General features: G+C 38.5%; 1 protein-coding gene across 2 annotated transcripts in view; it reads left to right on the top strand.

Moving 5' to 3' along the window:
• Positions 1 to 25,855, top strand: part of LOC121917377 (protein dopey-1-like) — an 81,726-nt gene that overhangs the window by 16,476 nt on the left and 39,395 nt on the right. For both annotated transcript variants that reach the window (XM_042443307.1, XM_042443306.1), the window contains exons 3-14: positions 116 to 297; positions 5,655 to 5,825; positions 6,775 to 6,964; positions 7,547 to 7,645; positions 10,396 to 10,495; positions 12,753 to 12,862; positions 14,405 to 14,513; positions 16,790 to 16,910; positions 18,398 to 18,517; positions 20,604 to 20,718; positions 21,184 to 21,213; positions 22,820 to 23,050. In XM_042443307.1, coding sequence (XP_042299241.1) covers positions 116 to 297; positions 5,655 to 5,825; positions 6,775 to 6,964; positions 7,547 to 7,645; positions 10,396 to 10,495; positions 12,753 to 12,862; positions 14,405 to 14,513; positions 16,790 to 16,910; positions 18,398 to 18,517; positions 20,604 to 20,718; positions 21,184 to 21,213; positions 22,820 to 23,050 — 1,578 coding nt within the window. The remainder of the gene's footprint in view (positions 1 to 115; positions 298 to 5,654; positions 5,826 to 6,774; positions 6,965 to 7,546; positions 7,646 to 10,395; positions 10,496 to 12,752; positions 12,863 to 14,404; positions 14,514 to 16,789; positions 16,911 to 18,397; positions 18,518 to 20,603; positions 20,719 to 21,183; positions 21,214 to 22,819; positions 23,051 to 25,855) is intronic.

Raw genomic sequence — 25,855 nt, 5'->3', positions numbered from 1 at the left:
AACAACAAGAATGGTTTGCTTCTAATTCATTGCAATGGTTTGTTTAGCAGAATGCATTTAGAATAATTTGCTAGTTGTTAAAGTTTTAAAAATATATTGCAATGTTTCCTGTCAGGTTCTGCAAAACAATGCAAAGTACCAAGTAGTACCAAAAAAGCTGACCATCGGAAAACGTCTTGCACAATGTCTTCATCCTGCCTTGCCAGGTGGAGTACACCGGAAAGCACTTGAAACATATGAAATTATCTTCAAAATCATTGGTCCCAAGCGCCTGGCCAAAGATCTTTTCCTTTACAGGTAATCTCCAAGTATTAAATTCCCTTAATCTCAAATTAACAATATCTTTAACATTTTTTTACAAATGTGATGAAATATTTCCCATGCAACATGTGTAGAAGAGGGCAACTTAATATGTGAAGTTTTTGAAATATTGAGCAGATCTGGCGTAGCCAGTCACTGTGTTGACAGTTATGCTCAACTTTTTTTATCTCCAAGACAAAATGGGAGATGAGCCTCCCACCAAAAAGGGAAAAGAAAAAAAAAAAGAATTAAAGCTATTCATTCTACTTAAAGTTCCATGGACTTTTTAAAAATGTTAAATTCCTTAATACAATTATGGTGACTCATGTTTATATGCCTGAAGTCTTCTTGTATCATGTTGCAATTACTGTTTTGTTTGTGGTGGTGTTTTCAGATAGCTGTGTGTAGAGTGTTGTAAAGACAGTCAAAGTGGAATAGTAGCACTATTATTGTGAAGTCTGAAAGGGTCTCTGGTTTTTGTTAGGAGCATGTCTTGTACAGAAGTGTGTGAGCTTGTCTGAGTGTGATGGCAAGGATAAGTTTAGTAATGGGAACTGTCCCTATTAAGAGTAAAAGGAAAGGTCCCAGATTTGCCTCTTTCAAAATCCATCTAGATGGAGACATGTTTGGCATTAAAAACAGCTTTTGTATTTGGTACAGGAGACCAAATTTAAGCTGGGTTCTGTTTGCCTAGAATAGATACAAAACTATAAGTTTATTGTGAAGTCTAAGGCTTTCATGGCCAGCATCCATAGATTTTGTGGGTTTTTCGGCTATGTGGCCATGTTCTAGAAGAGTTTATTCCTGATGTTTCTCTGAAGATGCTATAACCACAGATTAGGTAATTGAAATATCAGGAATAAACTCTTCTAGAACATGGCCACATAGCCCGAAAAACCCACAAAAAACTATCACTTTACCCTCTTGTAAATGTAGAAAATTGCAATAAAGTTTAAAGAAGAAATGAAGATTCCCTTGCAGAGAACACTGAATGAAATTAAAACGATAGGGATACCCGATTCCTGGAAGAATACAAATATAGTTCTAATCCCAAAAGAAGAGAAAGATCCTAAATATATGACCAATTACAGACTTATTTCTTTACTCAACACAGACTACAAGATCCTTACTTTAATATTAGCAGAAAGATTTAAGAAAGTACTAAAAGAATATATCAATAAAGATCAAGCTGGATTTCTCCCATCCCATCAAATGAAGGATAACTTAAGAACAATCCTGGATGTTATAGAGTACTACAAATGTAATAATTAAAGAAAATTAGCTTTGATTTTTGCAGACGCAGAAAAGGTATTCAACAATGTGAATTGGGAATGTTTATTCAAAATGCTGAAAAGAATGGGAGTGGGTGAAAACTTTTTGGCCTGGATCAAAAAAATATACAAGACACAAGAAGCTCAATTGATAATTAATGTGGAAAAATCAGAAAAAAATTGAAATTAGGAAAGAAACAAGACAAGGCTATCCCCTCTCTCCTTAATTTTTTGATTGTTATATTAGAGATCTTAAATAATAAAAATCGGGAAGAAAAAGAGATAAAAGGAACTAAATTGAGAGGTCTGGAATATAAACTGAAGGCTTTTGCAGATGACTTAGTGGTTATATTAGAAGATCCGATGTGACAAACAGAAAAGCTTCTGAAAATTATAGAAGAGTTTGGAAAAATATCGGGATTCAAAATTAACAGAGCTAAAACGGTAATGATAACAAAAAACTTAAGTAAGAATGAAGTAGAACAACTCATGGAATTAACGAGCTGTAAAGTTTCAAAGAAGGTGAGATATCTGAGAATTTGGATATCAAATAAAAGTACAGAATTATATGACAATAATTATGTAAATAAATGGAAGGAAATCAAAAAAGATTTAAACAGATGGAGTAAATTAAAATTTGTCCCTTTGGGAAGGATTGAAGTAACCAAAATGATGGTATTGCCAAAAATGAATTTTCTATTCCAGACATACCAATTTTGAACACTGATGGGTCTTTTAAATTATGGCAGAAAGACATTAAAGAATTCAAATGGAATCAGAAGAGACCACATATTAAATGGAAAATCTTAATTAGACAGACGAAAGGAGGAGGAACAGGGCTTCCGGATTTGAATCTATATTTTATCAGGCTAATGTCCTTAACTGGAAATACTAGTCAGCAATAGGGTCGTGGATCCATGCATGGTGGCAGTGTACGAAAATAAAAAAAAAGGAAACAAATACATAGGTTTATTGAAAATATATTTCATATAAAATACCAACTTAGGCTAGAAATCTACCTCCTGAATATGTTAAACAAAATTCCACTACAAACTGAAAGAAAGCATTGGCATATGCTTTTATACTTAATAACAGCTGCGAGACTGATAATAGCACAGAATTGAAAGAACAAAGACATACCAAGTTTAGAGATGTATTAGAGATGTATTAGTATTAGATATGAAAGAAATGGACAAATTGACAGCTCTTTTGAATAATAAAGATGTTAAACAAACGGAAGAAGAGTGGTCACCTATAATTCACGTATGCACTCAGATATGGGTCAAGCAGAGACAGAAATAATTAAAGTTTCTTGACACCAAGATACTTGCATGAAAACATTCATGAATGGTTAGCAGACAAATTTACAGTATTGTTTCGTTTTTTTAGGATGGAGAATAAGACAAGGAGCTGATATAATTGATAGGACTAGCTATTGGGACGACTTTAGGAAGTAAACTAAGTATAGTATAACAAGGATTATGATACATAAATATATGATAGATGGATGTATGGATATATATATATATATACACACACACACACACACACACACACACACAGAGAGAGAGAGACATACACATACACACAAGATATATAACGTTTTGAATGTGATAAGGAAGATGGTATGATTTATGGAAGATAATCCTATTGTTTCTTTTTTGTGTATATAGAAGTGGGGTTTGTTATACTCTGTTATGTATATATAAAAATAAAGTTTAAAAAAAATAAATGTAGAAAATTGCCACAAAGAGGTAAACAAGAGACCAGAGGTGCATAGTAGTATGTACTTTGTTACACATCCATTAATACTGGGTGTTTCTCAACATTTTTGTCATAATCCAGCAATAAGCTTTAGTGCTAGCATCTTCCTCTACAACTTGCTGTTTGAATCATCTCCTCTTGACGTTTGCATGAGGAAAGAAGAGTGGAAAAGATCCATACTTAAACTATTTGATTTCCCTTTATATTCATCAGCAGTGACCTTTTCTGGTATTAAATTGATTAGTCTTTTTTTAGTGGCTGGGTAGTGGTGCTTTCTTCTTTAGTAATACAGGTTGAGTGTCCCTTATGCAAAATGCTTGAGACCAGAAGTATTTTGGTTTTTGGAGGGATTCTGGAATATTTACATATACATAATGAGATCTCTTGGAGGGGGACCCATGTCTAAATGTGAAATTCATTTATGGTTCAAATACACTTTGCAAACAGAGCCTGAAGGTATTTTTATACTATATTTTTAGTAATTTTGGGCATGAAACAGAGTTTGTATACACTGACCCATCAGAAAACACAGGTGTCAGTGTCAGCTACCTGTGAGAAAAGTTTTGGCTTTTGGAGCATTTCAGATTTCAGAGTTTCGGATAAGGGATATTCAACCTGCATAAATAAAGTTAGCACTTCGAAAGAATGAATAGAGAATACACCACATAAATAGAGTCACAATTTATTTTGAGAATTAACAAGTGTGTACACGTATGTGCATCTGTGCACACATGAACATGCTCTTTATAATAAAAGGAAAATTCTGAGATGACTGTGGCATGAAAATTCTTAAGTGACTGACTGCCTTAAGCAATTGGTTAGGGGAATTAGCAAAGAAGGCTTGTATAAAGTGTTTTAACTGGGCTGGAAATTTCTCTTTAATGAATGAATGTGCAGCTTTCATCTCTTATAAACATAAGTGTAATGGCTAATATTCATACAATCTGTCAGAAAAACTCAAATGAGGTGCTACTTTTGGAAGAAAAGGTGGGTGGAGACTATTTTTGAGAATTCCTCCTGCTCCCCAGCATCCTCTGAAAAGCTCCTTCTGGGACACTGTAGGTGTAGGAGGTGGCATAGAGACTCCAGGAAGAAAGGGGAGACAGTAAAGAACGACCTGCCTCAGCCTCTGCAGATGGACGGAACCCTTTCATGACAAACAAGTCTAGCACCAACCCATTGTTATAATTTTATATTTGCATCCTTCACTGTCCACACACTGGACAGTATTATATGTCACTAAATGTGACACATCTTTGTTAGGTTGGATTTCATAGGAAATTGTGGTAGCCTTGAGAACTTGTATCAAGAGGTCTGCCAACAGAATAAATTTTGCCAGTGGTGTTCTGTAAACTGTTGTGGAAGAACTAGAAGGAAATTTTCACAGCAGAGAACTGTGGCCTCTCCAGTAGGGACTTCTGTCAGCAGGACAGCTTCGGCCAATAGAAGGCAGGGGAGGAGGAGATGTACCTTCAGATCTTGGTCCAGAGGATTGGGAGCACCCCCCAAAAAACTAGTTTGCAAGTGACACTGAGGAGAACGTTTTGTTGCACTAGCATGGGCTTCCGTCTTTGGTTATCATGCTTCTTGAGACATGGGAGAGTTTATAAGGCTCCTCAGCTGACAGAAGTGTGCTACTGTTTTTCAGTCTTTTTTTCTCTCCTTTAACTATTTGTGCTGTGTTGGGGGAAAAAACTTCTGATTCTGGAAGTGACCCTCCCCTCCCCTCCATATCCAGCCCAGTCTTTATTATCTCCTTTAACTGCTGTAATCATAATGTCTTAATTCTGTTGACAGTCAGGGATTGTTTCATTGTGACTAAGCTTGTAGCATGTGAGTCACATATTATGTTCTGATTTTATTTTAGTTAGCAAATACCTTTTAAAAATGGAATTTGACACAGTGAATGTATAGCGATATTCCAGTATAACAGCCAGTGACTCTTTGACCCTTGTCCTGTAGAACTTCTATAAGTAAGCTTCTTTAAGGCAGTAAGCTTCTTTAAGGAGGGCTACTGTATCTCTGATAATAAAGCTGTCTAATTATAACAATTGCCATTTCACATGCAGTCAATAACTGAAATGCTTGACATTTGAGAATAAGTACTCTCCCCTCAAGCTGCTCAGAATATGTTGCAAAGATGCAGATATAGCACCTGGTTTTGTTCTGCTTTTAAACTTGAGTATGTATAAAATGGGCAGCTGCTCTGTGCATTAATAGTTATTGCCAGGTGGTAAAAATGGTATGTGTAAAGCTGTCCAGCCTCATGCAACTGCCCTATTGCTCTCTTGTATCTGTGGTTGTTGTTTGTTTTTACAGTTCTGGGTTATTTCCACTTCTTGCCAATGCTGCTATGTCTGTCAAACCAGCGTTACTCAGCCTGTATGAAGCTTATTATCTTCCTTTGGGCAAAACACTGAAACCAGGCCTGCAAGGGTTGTTAACTGGGATACTTCCTGGTTTGGAGGAGGGATCTGAATATTATGAAAGGTAAGGCTGCAAGTTCATTAAATATTGCTGCTGTAAAATCTTGTGATTGGTTAAATTTCAGATGATTAGGGTGATCCTAACCGTAGTCCCTACTGAACCACAAAACTTACCAGGTCATCTTGGACCAGTCACTCTCAGCCTGTTGTTGTATGTTGTTTCTGTCTTATGGTGACCCTATAATGAGCCTATCACAGGGTTTTCTTGGCAAGATTTGTTCAGAGGGGGGTTGCTTTGTCTTCCTCTGAGGCTGAGAGAATGTGACTTGTAGGTTTCCATGGCCAAGTGGGGATTTGAACCCTGCTCTCCAGAGTCATATTCCAACGCTCTAAACCATTATACCACACTGAGGCCTGTTACAGACTGCCAAAATAAAGCTGCTTCGGGTCTCTTTGGAAGTATGCTATTTAAATGATGCATGGTCCTAAGAGTCCGGAGGTTGCACCAAAGCCACACTCCATTCCTAAGCACTGGAGTGCAGCTTTGGTGAAGCTTCCAGATTCTTAGGATGCATGCGTCATTTAAACAGCATACCTCCAAAGAGACCCGAAGCAGCTTTATTTTGGCAGTCTGTAACAGGCCCGAGTCTCTTCTCTCAGCTCATCATATCTCAAAGAGTTGTTGCATGGATAAAATAGTGGGGAAGAAAACCATGTACACTGCCTCCAGCTTATTGGAGAAAAAATAGGATATCAGTGTAACTATTAAGTAAGTAAAGCTATTAGGAGTAAGCCTTTCAGTGAGAAAAGAGTCAAAACTCCTGAGTAATACTGAACTTCCAGATTCCTTTCATATTCTTTAAGGGTTTTTTGGTATCTTTAACCAACTTCTTAGTTTTTTTACCAACTTGTGTTTTAATTTGTGGAAGACACACATATTTCAAGGGTTTATTTATAATTATTCATCCTGGTTTCTTTCAACTTTTTTTCCAACTCTGCTGCTTATGTCACAGAACAAACACTCTGCTGGAGAAGGTAGCTGCTGCAGTGGACCAATCTGCTTTCTACAGTGCACTGTGGGGTAGTCTTCTTACTAGTCCTGCAGTTCGGTTGCCTGGAATTACTTATGTGCTGTCCCATCTCAACAGAAAGCTTTCCATGGAAGACCAGCTATATATAATAGGCAGTGACATTGAACTGATGGTAAGAGTCCTTAAAGCTTAATTTGTACAATTGCCCAATCCCACTTACTTTCATTTGTAACATCTGAAATACCATACCCAGAAATCTCGACTCTCTCGAACATGTGGAGGGTGTGCTGGTGTTTGCAGTATAAGGGAGGTGTATAAGGGAGAATAAGGGAGAACTGGGGTATTCGAAGGAAAACTCCACTTAGGGAGATGATCATCAGCATTTTATTTTCAAAACCAATATATAACCTGTAACTTACTTGCAATGTAGATATATGCATAAATATGCACTGAGTATAAAATATATGTCGCACAAATAATATTCTACTATTAATTACCATGGCATTATACACCTGACTGTCTGGTATTACTCACACTTTTCAAGCGTTTCAGAAATTTATTTTAGTGAATACCACACCATCACCCTTATCACATGAGGAGAGAGGAATCAGTGGACATTACTGTGCAAGTGTGACCACAGATCTTTGTGTACATGTGTAATTGTTTTTCTAAAGAATAAAAGTTACATATGATACAATTCGCATATGCTCTGCATTACTGACTATGCCTGTTTTTAATGCGGATTATATTTCAGGTAGAAGCAGTAAGCACTTCAGTGCAGGATTCCAGTGTATTAGTACAGAGGAGCACACTCGACCTGATACTTTTCTGTTTTCCATTCCACATGAGTCAGGTAAAGTGTCACTCAATACATATTCCATGAAATACCTGTTGCATGTACTGAGTAAAAAAAAACAACACAGTCCCCTGTGTAGTGTATATATTGCAATAGGATAACTCTTCAGATGCTAGGCTTGTTGCTTAACTGATTTCCTAAACACTTTGTCTGGTATGGTTCCCCATAATATGGATAAATATGGATGAATAGTTCCATACATAGGTTGAAGTATTCCTTATCTGGAATTCCAAAATCCAAAATTGTTCACAGGGGTGGCTGAGATAGTGATGTTTTTGCTTTCTGATGGTTCCAAAACAAACTTTGTTTCATTCACAAAATTATTAAAAATATTATGTATAAAATTATCTTCAGGTTATGTTTACAAAGTATATATGAAACGTAAATGAACTTCATGTTTAGACTTGGTCCCCATCTTCAAGATATCTTATTATGTATGTCCACATATACAAAAATCCAAACACTTCTTGTCATAAGCATTTTGGATAAGGCAGACTCAACTTGTAGTTGAATGTGGAGTGGAAAGCTTGCCTTGCTAATGAATGGTTTCAGGAGATAAGCCCACCAAGCCTGCTGTTGGTTCAAATGTTTTTGGTCAAGGTCGAATATGGCAGTCCAACTGCAAACCCTCAGCATAAAAGTGTTTATTTTTACCCATTAAAATGAATGTACCGCATTTTCCGGTGTATAAGACGACTGGACGTATAAGATGACTCCCAACCTTTCCAGTTAAAATATAGGGTTTGGGATATACTCGCCATATAAGACTACCCCTCTTTCAACGCACACCAAATAAAATTTTTAAAAACTTCATATTTGATTTCAATATTGTAATTTTAATTCAAATGCTTATGACATGCAAGTACTTAGCAGGAAAACTTGTATACAAAGCCTGCTTGGATTGGTCAGCTCTCCCTGCCTGTCCAGCCCTCCCTGTCTCCAAGACTATCAGAGAGGTAGTGCTCTTTTTTCCATACCCCACAGCCGTTTTTGAGCTCCCCCCACCATATGCTGTGATCACAGATTCTCCAGTCCAGCTCGGAGGTTCCAGCACCTGTCCTATAAGACGACACCCGCCGTATAAGACGACCCCCGACTTTTGAGAAGATTTTCTTGGGTTAAAAAGTAGTCTTATATGCCAGAAAATACAGTAGATATTTATCCACTCATTTGAAAAGGGAGCCAGTTTGTCAAAAATGGAGCTGGCGCATACACGCAAATATTCAGACACACATGTATACTGCTAAAGGTTTAGTTACTTCAAGGGAAATTGATATTTGATAGGATTCCCCCAAGCTATTTTTCAGCACTGCAGGATTTTCCCCAACACCACAGTCAAACTGAGCAGGAAAGGAAAGCTACCCTGACAAAAGTGGCTGGAATGTGGTGGAAGAACAACAGCGCCAAAGACCATCAAAGCAAAAAATGTATGTGGCGGGGATGGGCAAGCATCTTCTCCCAGCCCTGTTTGGCAAATATTTCCACTCCCATCCAAGTAAAAGAAAAAGGTGGAGATCTCCTGTACAACATATGCAAAAAGTTTGATGGGAACCTCAGCATGTACTTTGGGCTGTGCCTGGTTTATTCTGTAGTTCTTGATCCAACATCTGATGCATGGCACTGTGAAATGGATGAAGCTCTTGTTACTTAAGTTGCTCATATATTCAGCAGAGCTGAAATCCAAGAAATTAGTATATCAGGCCAGGCCAGTTCATGTAATGCTCTGTATTTTACCTGCTTCTCTCAGATAAAGAAACAATACTTGAGAACCTATAATAGTTAGATTACTAAAATAACAAGTCAAGGTTTACTATTTTGCTCTCCTGTACAACTTATGCAAAAAGCAGCACTGTTTGCCCATAAGTGAAATTAAGCGAGTGAACAAAATGAAACTAATTTGTGGGTATGTATTCATTCTCAACTAAAGAAAATGGATCAATTTGGTAAACAATAATCATAAAAAATTATGCTTGGATTTGTCTCAGTAATAGATTCATAATTCTGCTTGAGCCTTGTTTGATTTAATATGCAGGGGCATACACTAAACTGCTACAGATAGCTTCTATCAATCTTTGTGTTTTTATGACATTGACAGATGCTTGAGCTTTTAAGTTTGCTTTAAAATGTATTGAGGAGAAAATGTGAAGTCTTTGTTATCCTGTTTGGTAGAACAATAATGTTGTGCCAAATATTATTTTTGTTGCACTGCAGTCAGTATGTACTCCAACAAATTAAATTGCCTGAAACAAAGTGGAGGGCCTGGAAACTGATATGTGGTGATTGTCTGCTGATGCCAGCAAAGGTGCACACTACTTTGGTGGGTGCTCCGATGGAGTGGGAAGCAGGAAGCAGAAGCCCTGGTGGTGCAGTGGTTAAATGCCTGAACTGCAGCCACTCACTCAAAACCATAAGGTTGCGAATTCAATACCAACAAAAGGGCTCAAGCTTGATTCAGGTTTGCATCCTTCCAAGATGGCTAAAATGAGTACCCAGATTGTTGGGGTCAATTAGCTTACAGTTGTAAACCGCTTAGACACTGTTAGTTCAGTATGAAGTGGTATAGAAATGAAGCTGTTTGTTTGTTTTGTTTGTCTTGATAATACCCTATATTTCTGTTAGGTTTCATATCTCAACCAGCATGAGTTCTAGAGGTACTGGGAAATGAATGAAATGTTTTGTTCCTTCATGCACCCAAACCTTTGAATGTGAAACCTGCTGATGCATGTTGTTTAAATTTCCAATTCTAGGCAACACGTCCAGACATGATCAGAATTCTGTCAGCATCCCTTCATGTAGTTCTGCGCAGAGATATGTCACTCAATAGAAGGCTTTATGCCTGGCTTCTAGGTGAGTGCAGGTTATATTGTTATTGCTGCTGTTGTTACTGTAAAATTTATAGTTTGTAGTTTGCAAGAATCTTTAAAGCAGAGACTTCTTTTTAAAAAGAAACCTTCAAATGACAATTTAACACTCCTACAGTTATAAAGTAGTGTTTTGAAAAAACTTTGTCTTTTGGAATGTGACCTTTGTGATTCTGCAGAGTTCCCTATTGTCCCACATATCATGCCTCTCTCTAGAGAATTAGGTTTGTAAATTCAGAGTAATTCTGATCCAGCATTGCCCCTGGATTTTGGGGTGGGATCATGGCCAGGAACACCTTTTCTCCACTTGGGCAGGTTCACCCATTACATTGGACCTACTAAAGGGCAAATTGGCTAGTTTGATTTCAGGCATCGATAACTTCCAGATTGTACTATATTGTCTTCTTTCTGGAGTTACATTTGAGAAGAAGCCAAAAATGTTAGTTAGACCAGAACACAACCATGCCATCTAATTCCAGGAGCTGTTTTACACTAGCTCTGTGATTCTATTTTAACTGGAATTCTGGGGTTTGCTGTTTAAGGAGTGGTATTTATCATTCTTAGCCATAGAGCTCTATCCGCAGGGAGAGGTAGGAAATAAAATTAAAAATAAAAATTATTATTGTTGTTGTTGTTATTATGCCTAAGCTACCTACAAACCCCAGGATCCCTTGTCATGGCAGTTAAAATGAAATCTTAGCACTGTAACTATAGTGTGAAAAGGACCTAGAAATAGGCCAAAGGAGCATGTTACACCTAAGTTAAAATAACTTCACTTGTTCTCGGTTTGGCTGTGAACAATTCAGAGTGCCAATTTTAACCTTTAAAGTCCTAGAGTTTGTCTTGGGTGTGTTAAGAAATACTCCTTCCCTTACCAGTCTCCCCATGTAAAAATATCTTTGAAAGAGGTCCTGTCCAGGTTCTCTTTCCTGCATGTTGAAACTGTTGTACACAAGAAGTGTATAGCACAAGGAGCAGGGACATCAGTCACAGCCTTCTTGTAGGTTTCTCATAGGCACCTAGTTACCCACTGTAGAAAACAGACTATAGAGACCTTTGGTCTGTTCGAGTGAAGTTTTCTTAGATAGTGGCACATACTTTCCAGATTTCCTTTCTTGAGGAAGGCCTGCTAGCTTTTATTTTACTTCCTGGTAGCATAAGTAGCAACTATACAGTATAAAGTATTTTAATAGGGGTTTGAAAAGTGAGATAAATGAGCACTTTATGAGCCTTTCCTTTTTTTTTTTCTCCTCTGGTCCTTGTTTCACTGATTTTAAATACTGTGTTTGAACAAATAATTTTGGAGGTTGTTTTTAGTTAACCTTAGTGGTCATAAGATCTCTTGTGAATTTTTTATAAAGTCATGTAGTGGGATAGAAATGATACATTTGCCTCATATACTGTCCAACTCAACTGAGTAGACCCATCTGAAGCAACTACAAACTGAACACATAAAAGACAGAGGGATACAGTCCATATACTGTATTGTGCAATCTTTGCCTGAATAATCTTTCTTTAGTTTTGAAATAGCAAATCAGGTTGAATTATATACAGAGAAGACAACTTGGTTTTTCATTGAAAGCACGATTCCCATTTCCTTTTAGGCACATACTCTGTAGAATTGGGAACTTGTACTACATAGTGCTTAACAGAGTAAGGCCTGTGCATATCTACTCAGAGGTAAATCCCCAGTGCATTGTGAGACTTACTGTCTATAAACTGTGTTTAGTAGTTTGGTGTGAGAATCCAAGCTGTGAACCAGGAAATGTCTCGCCTCAGCTTGAAATTGACAAATTAGATTTTAGCTACTATTATCATTTCTACAGATAAACCTACTTTACAGAGTTATAGTTCTTAAAACAAGGTACTGGATATGAAGATGTAAGATACTTAGACACTCAGAAAGGTACTATGAATCATCTCAAGTTGATGTTACTCCTACAGAATCATTTCGCTCTTAATTTTTGTGAAGTCCAAAGTATTTTTTTTCCTTTGGAAAAAGTAGGTTGAGCATTCATCATCCAGAATGCCAGGATTCCCCATAGAAGTGGAAAATAGTCTGTTGTTTTGCTCTTGAATGCAACTAGTTGCCTTTTATTAAATTTAACTTAAAATGGTCTTTCCTCTTGCCAACAATATTTGGACGGCTAAATGGTAAGTTACAAGACCTCAGCTGTTTGTTGTTCTTTACCAGTTTCTTTAAGCTTTGTATTAATGTGCCATTTCATTTTCTTCACTTGAAGGTTTTGATAACAATGGCGCTATTATAGGGCCTAGAAGCACACGACATAGTAATCCTGAAGAACATGCTACATACTACTTCAATACATTCTCTAAGGACATGTTAGTTCAGGTAGACATGCCTTTAATACATTGTTTGCATGTTAGCAGGATGGGGAAAATATGTGTATAGTACCAGAACCTGTTTTTATTCCTTTTACTTAAGGGCTGTGTATATAAATTTATATCTGTCAGAGCTGTGCATTTTGTAATGCAGGCAACAGTACCCATCAAGAAGCCTCATGGGTTCTACCAAACTGAATATAACCTAGCAGTTATGTACTGTGGCCAATTCATTTCCCAATACCTTGGTTGCCTAGAAGGTGGCAGAAAAACCATGAAGTCCCCAATGTAGTGGCAGACATATTTTGTAGACTGTATTCGGTGTGGTAGGTCAAAGGTTGAAAAGGATAGGTTTTTAAGCATTGAAAATGGTTTAAAGGATGGGTTGTAGACATACCATTTATTTGACTGGCTGCAAGCCAAAGTTGCCATTTTGTATGGTACCAATTTCCAGATTATATGGGTTTATGTGCAGATTGATTATGTTATGTCTGTAGAAATTTAGCATGCCAGTGAATTTCAATCAACAAAATGGCACCCTTTTTTGGAACAGAGAATTTTTGGGACAGGAGCCCTGTTTTGTGTTTATTGATTCCCCCCCCCCCCCCAAAAAAAAGTGATGCTGGATTAGAATATTTACATGGAACAGATCAGTGTCCACAACAATGTATCTTTAGAAGAATGCCTTTTAATCTAATCCATCCTTTGTCTATTCCCCACACTTAAATTACTTTTCTTCCATGTTGGAATTTTAGTTCCTACATGCACTTGCATTAAACTAACTGATTCTTGTTTTTAAACAACAACAAAATACTATCTTGTTTTTAGATTTTAACCTAATTACAGTACATGAACCATGAGAAAAATGGTTAGATGTTCATGTTACTACATGGGACTCCTGGTATACCAAGCAGACACATGTATGCACGTCTGTGTGTGCACTCACACAGTTTCTTTTTTTCTATGAAAGTACTTTCCTGGACCCATCGCTGTGATCTTTCTGCATGACTGATAATCATGGGTTGGATTCAGAGTATCTCTTCTTGCAGATCTAAGACTTTCTCACCTTTGCTGAAGGGATGGAAAACCTGTCGAGGTTCCCACTGAAGATGGGGCGATTTTTGACCATTTCCTCTTTGCCTTGCTGTTCCTATTCTCTGGGGCAGAATTTGGGAACATGGCAGGCTGCAAACATAGCAGGCTGCAGGGCAAAGGGGGTTGATAAGAATTCCCTGTCTTTTTCACCTTGCAAAAGCATCCTGTGAAGGGAATTCACCATGTCCTTACAAACTTAGAAACTGGCACTTGTTGCATGAACTCACTGCTTAGCATGACAAAATTAACCTAATAAAGGTTGCCATTTAGCCAGTATATTGGGGCGGGGGGGGGGGGGGGGGGGGGGGGGGGGTGTGGGGTTTTTCCCAAGTAAAGTCATGTGTTAGCACTCTGGGCTTTGCTTGTAGGAATGTGAATGGATTCTTACTGGCACTGTGTTTGTTGTAGCCCAAATGTTCTTTCTGTTTTTTTGACTGCAAAACATTATTTTTTATAGGCAATGGTGGGAATTTTGCAAATCAACATGCACGGGGAGGAGAGCACATTGATGCAAGACCTAAAGCCTTTCCGGATTCTTATCAGTTTACTGGACAAACCTGAGCTAGGTATCTACATGAGTGCTATTCTGCTGTGTGTATGTGCATATGAGCCCCAGTCCTGGGAAAAGAGCGGGATATTAAAATAAATAAATAAATAAATAAATATGATTGCCTGTTGATACATAAAGAATAGTCCTAATCATCAGTAAACAACATTTTGTTTATCTAGCCATTTTGGGTATAATTATTCCTTAGTTGTTGTTGTTGTGTGCCTTCAAGTAATTTCCAACTTATGGTGACCCTAAGATGGGGCCATGGGGCTTTCATGGCAAGTTTATTCAGAGGGGGTTTGCCTTTCCTTTCTCAGAGCTTGATTGAGTGTGACTTGCTAAAGGTCACCCCGTTGGTTTACTGGCTACATTTATATACATTGACTCCTGTTCTAGAAGAAATGTGAGATATAAATTAAATAAATAAAAGATTCTGCCTTTCCCCAGGTGAGCTCAAAGTGGTGCTGTACATGCCTTACTTTCTCTTCACACCAACCCTATGAGGTAGGGCAGTCAGTGTTGCACTACCAGCAAAGGAGAATTCCTGATCAAAGGAGAATGTTTAAATGCATGACTAAAACAAGATTTGTACAACATTGCAGTATGCTTTTAGGATTGTATGGTGTAACTGGCATTTGGAGCAGAGTACAAGGCAAAAATCACATTATGAAGTTAATAAAAATAAAACAGTCACCAAGAACCAATTGAATAGCAGGCTTTGGAAAGAAAGAAAAAAACTGTATTTTAATTTTATACTCTGGGATTATCTCTTCCCCTTGTGGTTATATTATAGTTTTAAGGTTGTGGTTATGTTTTCAGGTTAAGCTTAAATCTTTAATGGCAATCTCCACACATTAAGGTTGAATGAAACCAACACAGCTATAGGAAGTGTACTAGTACATTACACTGATACTAGCTAGAGTCATTACTCTCCCCCTGCAAGTAGTATTAGTATCATGCTTTCTAACAGCTTTCAGAGATCCTTAGCATAAATTATGGTTAAAGCATGCTGTGTAGGCATTTGTCCGCAACATGACTACAGTTAAATTGGATGTGAAGATGACTTCCATGTACTGCACCCAGCATTTCTACTTGTCTTAGAAAACTCCTATGAGCTACATAGTGTTAGGGCTTCTGACCACAGGTAGTATTATAAGTATGTTCAAAAATGCTTCCAGTTTTTTAGATCTTTACACTTAAAACCATCACAATAATAAAATAAGGCACATGAGGACATTGGGAGTGAGTCTTACATTCCTAACCCCTCCCCAATTTAGTTGTACTTTGGATTTCCTGCGTAGGACTAATGTAAAAGCTGTTCTACTTAGTTAACAGATGTCATAGTTTTAGCAGTATAAATATACAATTATTTACCCCAAAACAGTATATTGTGGCTGTGTCTAGTGGGCCTAATGGACTTTCTGTCTAACGGTTTCAGTCCAGACTCTGTCATGTTTGGATTACTTATACCTAATTTAAAGTCTTTATTGATTTCAATGGCAATATGATAAATATAACTTACTTCTGGGTCCAGTCTAATATGTTTTTCAGGCAGGATATACAGAATTGTTAATCACCACGTGTTTTATATTGGCTGGGACCCAGATTTAAGAGTCAGCAACTGGTGGAAGCAAACTCTGCCCATGGACTAGTATCACCTAATAAGTGGGAACCTTCTGAATAGAGTGAGCTGTGGCATATGCTGAAGGGGTGAGGGATCTCTGCACATCTGGCAGACACCTTCTAGGAGCAGAACCCTTTTGTCCACATGAGGGAAATCCTGGGTATAATGCAGTGTATGTTGTTTGCTGCTCTCTCCTGTGCATGGATCTGTCCCATAAACTTAAACATGCTGCAACTTGTGAGGTTCCCTTCCCTAATTCCTCTTTCCCCATGTCTCAGTGTTAACACTGGAGTGGAGCAAATACAATATCATACCAAGAAGTTCACTCCAAATAATTCAATCAACTACCTTACATTACTTCAGAGCTCCTTTTGGTACCGCTGAAAGGGTGCCACAACCACCCTGTAGTGGCACCAGCACTGACTATAATCAGGCATATTACACTTTAGGTTTTTACCATCACAAATCTCTACAAATGATTTGGCAGCCTATAGGTTTTGTATAGCCAAATTTAATAAGAATGAAGAAATCTGTCAGCAAGTGTCTTTTGTTGTACAGTTGATTAAAGTTTAGGTACAGTAAGTTGAGTCTAAGTCACATATTAACTGGGGAAAACATTCTTGATCTGTGTACAGATAATTGCATTTCTTCCTCTTGTTCATTTTTAGGACCTGTAATATTAGAGGATGTTCTGATTGAAGTATTTAGGACCTTATACACACAGTGCAAAGCTGAGTTGGATCTTCAGGTGGAGTCTTCTTTCAGCAAGGATCATGCACAGCTCAGCAGGTAATTATATGAATCAGTGGCTCTTAACCTCTTCTTTTCCAGGGACCCGTTGTCACAGACCTCCCCCCCAGACTCAATGCATAACTCAAGTGTATAAAGTACTGTACTTAATATACACTTTTTACTAGTGAATATCATGAATACACTGAGTCTGCAAGCATGGAAGGTGATTGCTAATTATTGAAAAAAGAAACCATATGAGGGAGAACTAACTTTTTCTCCTCAATCTTCTATGGGTATTAAATCCTAAGATAAGCATATTGTGGCAAAAGTTTGACACGTAAATTATGCTGTCTCACAAAGTCTTTTCTCCAATTTGTTATGGAAGGTCTGATGCTCAGAGGTTTTTATGCTTCAGAGTTCTCCGCCAATCATTCTTGCTAGTGAAGCTTCTTGTTTATATAGTGACTGCAGTTCTATTTTTACAATGGGTGTACCTTTTAAAATAAATTCTCTATAGTCAAGGAATGGGGAAATGCTCCATTCCCTTGAGAATAATCTCTGGGAGGAAACCCTTTACACATTTGTTTCCTCCTTCCATCTCCCCTTTTATTCTCTTTGGCAGGATACAGACCGCCAAAATGTAGCGTGGTGGCGGCAATTCTAGGGTTAGGGAGCGCGCACCATTCAGACGCTCCCTAACCCTAGTACGTCCTCCGTATGTCAAAATGGCGGCGCCCTGTCTACATGGGCACCAACATTTTGACGTGACAGCCGTGCCGCGTCCAAACAGCGCGGCACAGCCATAATGTGCTGGTGTCACTACAGGGTGGTTGTGGCACCCTTTCAGCGGTACCAAAAGGAGCTCTGAAACAGCGCTCTTTCGCCACGCGTATCGCTGGCGCGGCCTTTACGCAGCCGCGCCAACAATACAAAAGAGAAAGGGGCTTTCTCTCTCTCCCCGCCACTGCTGGGGTGTCCTTGGGGCATGAAGCTCCAAGGACACCCCTTTCCAGGCCACAGAGAAGTGGCATTTTGCTGCTTCCCCGCGGCCTGGAAAAGCCGTGGATCGGGGCCTCCGGGGCTTCCGCTGTGACCTTTCAGGCCCCGATCCATCGGGGAAAGGGGTGGGTGCAGGCCGCCCCAAAGGGGCGGTCTGTATCCCACCTTTGTGAAATTGGATTAATGGCTTTGTATGAACTTTAGGCCTCAGGGTGCTCATCTCTGCTGTAGTTGCCCAACCCTGTTGTAGCTGGAGACTCTGGCTAAGATTTATCAGTAAGAGAGACACTTAAGAGTTTTTATCTACCCGAGGAAACTTTGGTAGGCTGCAAGTATTTATCTTGTCTAGCTTTTGAATGCTGCTCAGTTCAGAAGCAGTAGCTGGAGATTTCCTATATGGAAATGATAGCAGAAAGCCAAAGGATTAGAAAGGAAAAGATGATTATGTGCTAGCTGTGAGAAAAATCAAGGAATAGATTTGGTGCAATACTGCAAGTAGATGAAAGCAACCATACTAAATATTGTTAATAACATTTTTCTTCCAGTAAACTGAGGGAAAATAAGAAAACAGCAGAGCTGATTAAAACTGCCAATCTTCTCTTTAATTCTTTTGAGCCTTATTATATGTGGGATTACATTGCCCGCTGGTTTGAAGAATGTTGTAGGTAAGTTAAATTTAAATTACAGTGCATCTGATGAAGTTAACTTAGTCTACAAAAGTTTATGATCCAACTTTCTTTCACTCAGTTTCAAAGGTACTACAATATCCCTTTGCATACTGATCCAGACTAACACGTCTGTATCTTTCAGTTTGTTAATGATGGTTTGTTTATTACTGTTTCCTTATAAAACAAGAATGGGAATTGTTTGACTTGTGGGTTGTATGTGGCACTCAAAACTCTTTTTGTAGGTCTCAGACTCCTTTGGGATATCTCAGTGCTCCTTTATTGAAAATTAATTTTCCATTCCTGGAAGCCTCCAGGAACAGCAACTTTGCACTAAAAGAAGGCACAGCTCCATACATGTACACAGTACACTCTGGGTTTTACAAAACTGGAAATGGGCTTACAATTACTTACAGTCTTATTTCTTCTGACTTGCTTACTGAGGCTGGAGGATTACAGCTGATGAAGCTCATGGTGTCTCTCAGGGGTGTAAAGTTGACATACAGAACTACCCCCCTATCTTGGAGGAACAGAATAAGTTTGTTCTCCTTCTGATCTAGGGAAATGATACATTCATTTCAAAATAATGAAATACTTAATATACACTTTTTACTAATTTTTACTTATAAGTTTATACATTATTTTTTTATTTGTTCTGAGAACAAGTTTACAACTGCTTTTTATCCCATATCATTACTCAGAACTTGATGTGTTTTAACTGAAAAACATCTCCAGACTTATCTGGGAGCTTGTGTTGTAGTCCTCATTGAGATGGGGGAGCAGAGACAAGGCACCATCTTTTGAGTTAGAAATACCTCTGTCCCAGAAGCCCATGCAGATTTTTTCAGGCTTCCTATGCTGGATGTAGAACTGGATGTAAGGGAGCAGCTCATTTAGTTGTGGAATGAATGCTCTTTTCCACATGGTCATGAGATTTTAAGTCAAGTCTGCTGGTGATGCATAAAAAGATTCCTTTGGAGCCCACATTCAGGAATCAGGTTTCATCCCACTCACCTTCCCTTGAAGTTATGTTTTGTTTATTATTGGGATTTGTAATCATTTGCATTTTCAATGTTTCTGTCACAACTTCTGGGTAGTTTTTCATGGGGGTAGTTGCAGCTTGGGTGGAGATAGTGTACCTGCAGGCTTGTGAACTTGTCATATCCCCTTATGAAACCAGGGGATGGGCAACAGGGGTCATACCCACCTCAGGAGCAGGTGCCCCTGCCTCATCACCTGGTAGCCAGAGATACATTCAGTGGCTCTTGCTCATGTGGAATGCTACCTGTGCTACTTCAGGTGTTTCACAACAGGCTACCTGGGAGAACAGAGTTATCAGTTCACGGATGAGTTACCCAGTGTCTTGGTCAGGGCCCATGCACAGCCAAGCTTCTGTATCTGTAACATTGTGGTCCTTTTTCATTTTAACATAATGCCTGTGTGTGTAAGTGCCAAAGCAACAGCCCTCCTATCATTGCCACTTGGCCTGCAATGTGTGACTTCAATGAAAAACATAGACTTGAAGATATGTGAGTTTATATGAAAGGTTTGTCTGTTGTGGTTAGTCTATGACGGTCCATTCAGATATGTAAGTTACCTGTTAGTGCTGTAGGGTTGGATCCAGAGTTCTTATGACTGGAATTCTCCTCTGAGGATGCTCCATAATGGAGTGTAAGGAAGCAATTTTTACCAATCCCTCTTTTCCCTGCAGAATACTGTAGGAGAAGTCATGGAAATCTGCAGGGGCAGAACCGTTCAGGACCATGAAACAGCTGGATAAAGTCTACCTCTACACCAGTTGTTCAGTCAGCCTAATCTCTGGGTGAATGTCATAGAAATTAAAAAGAAACCTGGATCCTTAATTTCCTTGATATGCTAGTTACTAATGTTCAACAATTTAAAATGTTATTGTAATAAATAAAGAATATTAAAAAAAGAAAATAAAATGATATTACGTAGCTGAATGCAAATCTGCTACTTGCACCAGTATTATTGTATTAGGTGAGTTTCACTGTGTTCACTTCTTATATTGGCTGTTTCCATTGCTGCCTTGCTACTAACAAAATAAACTACTTTCAATTGATAGGAGGACACTGCATGCCCGACTACAGACTGTGCCTAGTGGTGGCAGTGAGCACACTGATCTCCCTCTCACCAATTTCTGTCTGCTGGTGGATTTTTTGTTGGATATAGTATCTTTGGTAAGATTCCCTTTGCTTACTGGTTATAAAAAAGGAATTTTGCGCTCTTTCTGCAGCTCCTTGGTGTTTAATAAAATAGATGGCATGCTAAGAGGGGTGGCAGGAGGTTGATGTTAACCCTGTTAGATGTAACTTAGCTGGCATTGCTTCAAACAATAGCATAGCATGACTTTGCTTTAGAGAATTAGATTTCACCACACTGTAATCTGCATGTTTATTTAAAAATGGATTAAGATCTCTTTTATTTCCTTGACATTAGAATTTGTTGCAACCCTTCTTCTTTTCGTGCTGTTATACTGAAGACATTGAAATGTGGTTTTGTTAAAATTGTTAGGTAACAGCAGTAATTTATGCATGTCTCAACTGTGTACTCTGTACACTTTATGTATCTTAATGAAGGCTTTTGGAAATGCTTTTTCTCTGTTTTCTGTCTTTCTTCAAATTCTTTGCTTTTTCATTTCAAAGCCTACTAGAAGTATGAGAGTGCTTTGTCAGGTATGACATTCAGCCTGTTTTCCTCTTATGATTAAAAATTATTCTTTACACAGTTCTGCCAATATTTACTTTGATTAAAAATAGCTGTGAGTGCATTGTGAATATTTTGTTAGCTAATGTAGTCTGGAATTTGGTGTTGGTACTGCACAAAAAATATTTCTGTGCAGTACGTGTGCATTACTTTCTCATTTGCAGCACACAGTACTCACATCCAGCTGTGCTTATTTTATAAACAGTCTAATAATTTTAATCACATTTTGTTTTGACTAAGGAAAATGCAATTATTCAGATAATGTTATCATTGCTGTTAAGGTAGTTCGAAGCAACATATGCCACTGGGGAGACTACCCTGTAAAAACTAGTCCTAAAATTCTCAATAGGCTGTGTTGGTTCCTTTCTTGTTGTGGAATATACATGAAGCCTTTATAAATAAAGGTTAATAATAATAATAATAATAATAATAATAATAATAATAATAATAATGATGATGATGTTTCTCTATAGTGCATACACATGTCTCTCCCATTCCTATTTCTTATATATGTACAGTCTGCCCTCCACATTTGTGATTTTGACTTTTGCAGATTTGATTATTCATGGATTTAATTAATATGTTCTAGGAATCTCTAGGTCTTCCAGCATGACTCTGTCGTCAGCTTCTGCCAAAGGTCATGTTGGAGATCCCAGAGATTCTCTACGAATGTGTAGGTCCTCCAGCACAATTTCATGGTCAACATCTGGCAGATCTTGACCATAGAATTGCCCTGGAGGGCCTAGAGATTCATAGAGAGGTGTTCTATTAGATAATAAATAGTGGTTTTTTATTTGTGATTTTTTCACTTTCATGGGGGTCTTGTGCCCCTAGCCCCAGCAAATGTGGAGAATCCACTGTATTTAGCAAGCAACAGCATAGTTATCTTCACCTGATTCCAAAAAGGATGTTGTCCAATATCATGGCTATCCCCTCTATATTGAGAGGTTGCGATTCAGTGTAGGTATAATTGGACTCTACATCATTCTAGTAGACATGTGTAGGATTAGACTGTAAATGAGATAATACTATTTTGAAAACATATATTGATACTGGTTTGGATCCAAAGAAATCCTGGTGGAATGAGATGGAGTCTTTCCCACCTGCTATCCACAACAATCGTCTCTCATCTGTCCTCAAGCCCCTGGTCTCTTCTGAGAGTCAGGAAACTTTACTGGAAGGGGTTAGCTGTTGCTTATAATAAGTCTGAGAAAAGAAGGCAATCACTAAAATGAGTTAGAAGCACCAGCTGAGAAAAGCGTTCCCATTCAACAATGCTGCTTCTGCCTGTTTTCAGTGTCCTCACCTATTTTCTCTCAGTCCTCTCACTGGGCCATAGCTCATCCAGCAGGGTTACCTCAGGACAGGCTGCTTGGAAGAGAAGACAGAAAAGTTACTTTGTTGTCATCCCAGTCTGTTAACATTTGTTGGTGGTGTTTAAAAGTTTTTTTAAAAAGTTTTTCTGATTTTATGCAGATTGATTATGAATGAAACTACATATATGTAGTCAAAAGCCCTTGTAAGAATAAATTACACATATCATTGATAACAGTGTTATATCTATTTTGTTGGTAGGAGACCTATATCGAAATACAAACTGAACACCTTCCTCAGTTGTTGCTCAGGATGGTCTCTGCATTGACAAGTCACCTCCAAACTTTACACTTGTCTGAGCTCACAGATTCCTTGAAACTCTGCTCAAAGATTCTTAGCAAGGTTCAACCTCCACTGTTATCTGCTGGTACTGATGGTGTCCTGCAGCTACCAAGTAGGCATAGCACCATCAAAGAATGGGAAGATAAAAAGGTAATTCTGGTTGTATTCTTTTTGCTTTATTGAGCGATAAGATACTCAGTTTTAAAACTGTTTAACAGCATTTGTAGAATTGGATGATTGTTTAAGCCTTATTGTGTGCTTAAAAATACATGATGTACTTCAAGAAGGGGACATATTGCAATTTGTCAGCCCATATCTTCTAAAAAGTAACTGTCATATCCTTTCTTTAACTACCTGGGAACATACCTGCATGTTGTGTGCCTTCAAGTCATTTCTGACTTATGAAGACCCTAAGCCTTCACAAAGTTTTCTTGGTAGGTTTTGTTCAGAGCAGATTTGCTTTTGCCTTCTTCTGAGGCTAAGAGAGTATGACGTGCCAAAGGTCACCCAGTGAGTTTCCATAGGCAAGCAGGGATTTGACCCTGGTCTCCAGGTTCCTAGTGCAACACCCAAACTACACCACACTGGTTCTATGTGTGGTTTACCTGGAAGCAAAAGGAAATAAAGCATAAATAAAATCATGAGCTAATCTGATGGTTTATAGGACAGTAAACTATCTCCTAGAATCTGAAGAACAGTTGGTATCTACTACTCATGAAAATTTATTCTCCTCAGTAATTTTATAGCATGTACGTTTCTATATCACTTATCAGTGAACTCAGCACTCTCTATGCAGTTTACAGTCTGTAAGCCAATTGCCCCCAGCAAGATGGGAACTGATTTTACCAACCTACAGAAGGATGGAAGGCTGAGTCAGCCTTGGAGCCCTGAGATGGAACTCACAACCTTGTGGCTGCAGTACCAACATTTAGCCACTGCTTGTCTTGTTGACGTTTGTTCCCCATTTTCCCCCTAGAAAAATGTGTTTCTCAGAGTGACATAAAGATGAAAACAAAGGGAAACGAAGTTATAAAATTCCAAAAAACATACATTTAATTTTGATAAACTATGATGTAGCAATTATGTTTCAGTCCAGTATATATTTTGGGGGCTTTCACAGGTGAAATGGACAATGAAAAACATGTTAATAATAATAACAACAACAACAATAATAAATATTTATTTATATCCCGCCTCTTCTGATTGAGGCTCGAGGCGGGTAACAACAAAGTAAATACAATATATAAAAATAAAAACAAGCCCCACAAAACCCCGACACAACCCTCCCTCCCAACTATAAAATTAAACAGTAAAAAAAAAAATGTACAACAATACATCAAAGTTAAAAACAAATCACAAATAAGAAAAATAATAAAAGGAGGGGGATTCAATTGGTTCTGGACATTATCAATTGGGGAAGGCATGCCGGAAGAGAAAGGTTTTTGTTGCCTTTTTAAAAGCCTCGAGTGAGGATAATTGGCGAATCTCTTCTGGCAGGTCATTCCAAGTTTTTGGAGCAGTGACAGAGAAGGACCTTCAGGAGGTCACTGCCAGTCTGGTTTTTCTAGATTGTAAGAGTTTTTTTCTGGAAGATCGGAGTGTATGGGAAGGATTGTATGGGAGGAGGCGTTCCTTCAAGTAGACTCGACCCAGGCCATGTAGGGCTTTATAGGTGATAACCAACACCTTGTACTGTGCCCGGAAGCTAATAAAAGGAAAGCACGAAAAAATACATCAAATATGCATTGCTTTTGTGTCTCTGAATGTTTATTTGCCATTAAAAGTCTGCACATTGTGTGTGTGTATGTGTTTAAAACATTTACCATAGCTACAAGCAGCTGAAAACAATTAAATCTAATTAGTGTTCATTAAATCAAAAAATAGTGGTAAATGTCTGTTTAAAGAGAGGTGTACCATTAGTGCAAAACACAAATGAAGAGGAAGTTGAGTTAATCTCTTGGGGCAGTGAATCCCGCATATAGAGCACCAATACTGAGGTAGTGCTCTTGCATGTCACCATCAGCCTTGCTTCCTAAGATATTGGCCCATATCAGCCGAGTGCAACAGCTGGTTTAAATGATGGGCAGGGCCTGAGACCAGGTTGTCTTAATGGCTGCTTCTTGCTGTATAGTCCTTCTTGGATCTATAATCATATCACTTGTAAGGTTTTATTCCTTGTCCCTTACATTTTCTGAGTTTTACTATGGCGCGTTACAGACGGGCCCATAGAGGCGCTGTTGTTATGCGCGAGGGGTGGCGCTTCCTGATGCGCCTTGCCCCTCACGTGTAACGAGTACGTCAAAATGGCAGCACCGCATACAGATGAGCGCCGCTATTTTGAAGTCGCAGATGCGCATTTTGGTGCTTCTTTCTTGCTGCACCTGGGAATCGTTTGGCTGCTGTGGTTCCCAGACGCAGCAACCGGCAGCGGCGCGAGGCCGCCCGTTTTGGGTGGTCTGTAACGTGCCTAAATGAATATAAGGGGTAGGGCATTCTTAATCATGCTAGGAGCTTGGGGTTTGGGATGGGGGTGCTGTCACTACTTGATTTTCCTCCCCACTTTTCACAAAGGCTTGTGGAGATGGTGTGCACTCTTCTTTTTAAGTTATTTTGGCTGTGATTGACTTTGTTGTATGTAATTTTTTGTAACTTGCTTTATTTTTAACGTCTGTTATTGTAACTGCTTGTTATTATCCACTTTGAATTATTTTGTGAAAGAAAGGCAGGATATTGTGGTGTAACAGGGAACTGCAGTCTGAGCTCTGTTATTTTAGGGAATAGGGGCATTAGATACCAGTAGGACAAAGGGATATAAAAAGATGTTACCTGTAATTCTTTGCCACATATTTTGGTGGATGTAAACTTCTGTTTGTGCTTATTTGTTGCTGATGTCAGTGGAGGTATTGACAAAAAAAAAACCTTGCAAAACTGAATGCACAGAAAATGAAAATAAGT

Source organism: Sceloporus undulatus, unplaced genomic scaffold, assembly GCF_019175285.1.
Source record: "Sceloporus undulatus isolate JIND9_A2432 ecotype Alabama unplaced genomic scaffold, SceUnd_v1.1 scaffold_16, whole genome shotgun sequence".
NCBI lineage: Eukaryota > Metazoa > Chordata > Lepidosauria > Squamata > Phrynosomatidae > Sceloporus > Sceloporus undulatus.
The sequence above is the reverse complement of the archived record's forward strand: the minus strand, read 5'-3'. Positions and strand labels throughout refer to the sequence as shown.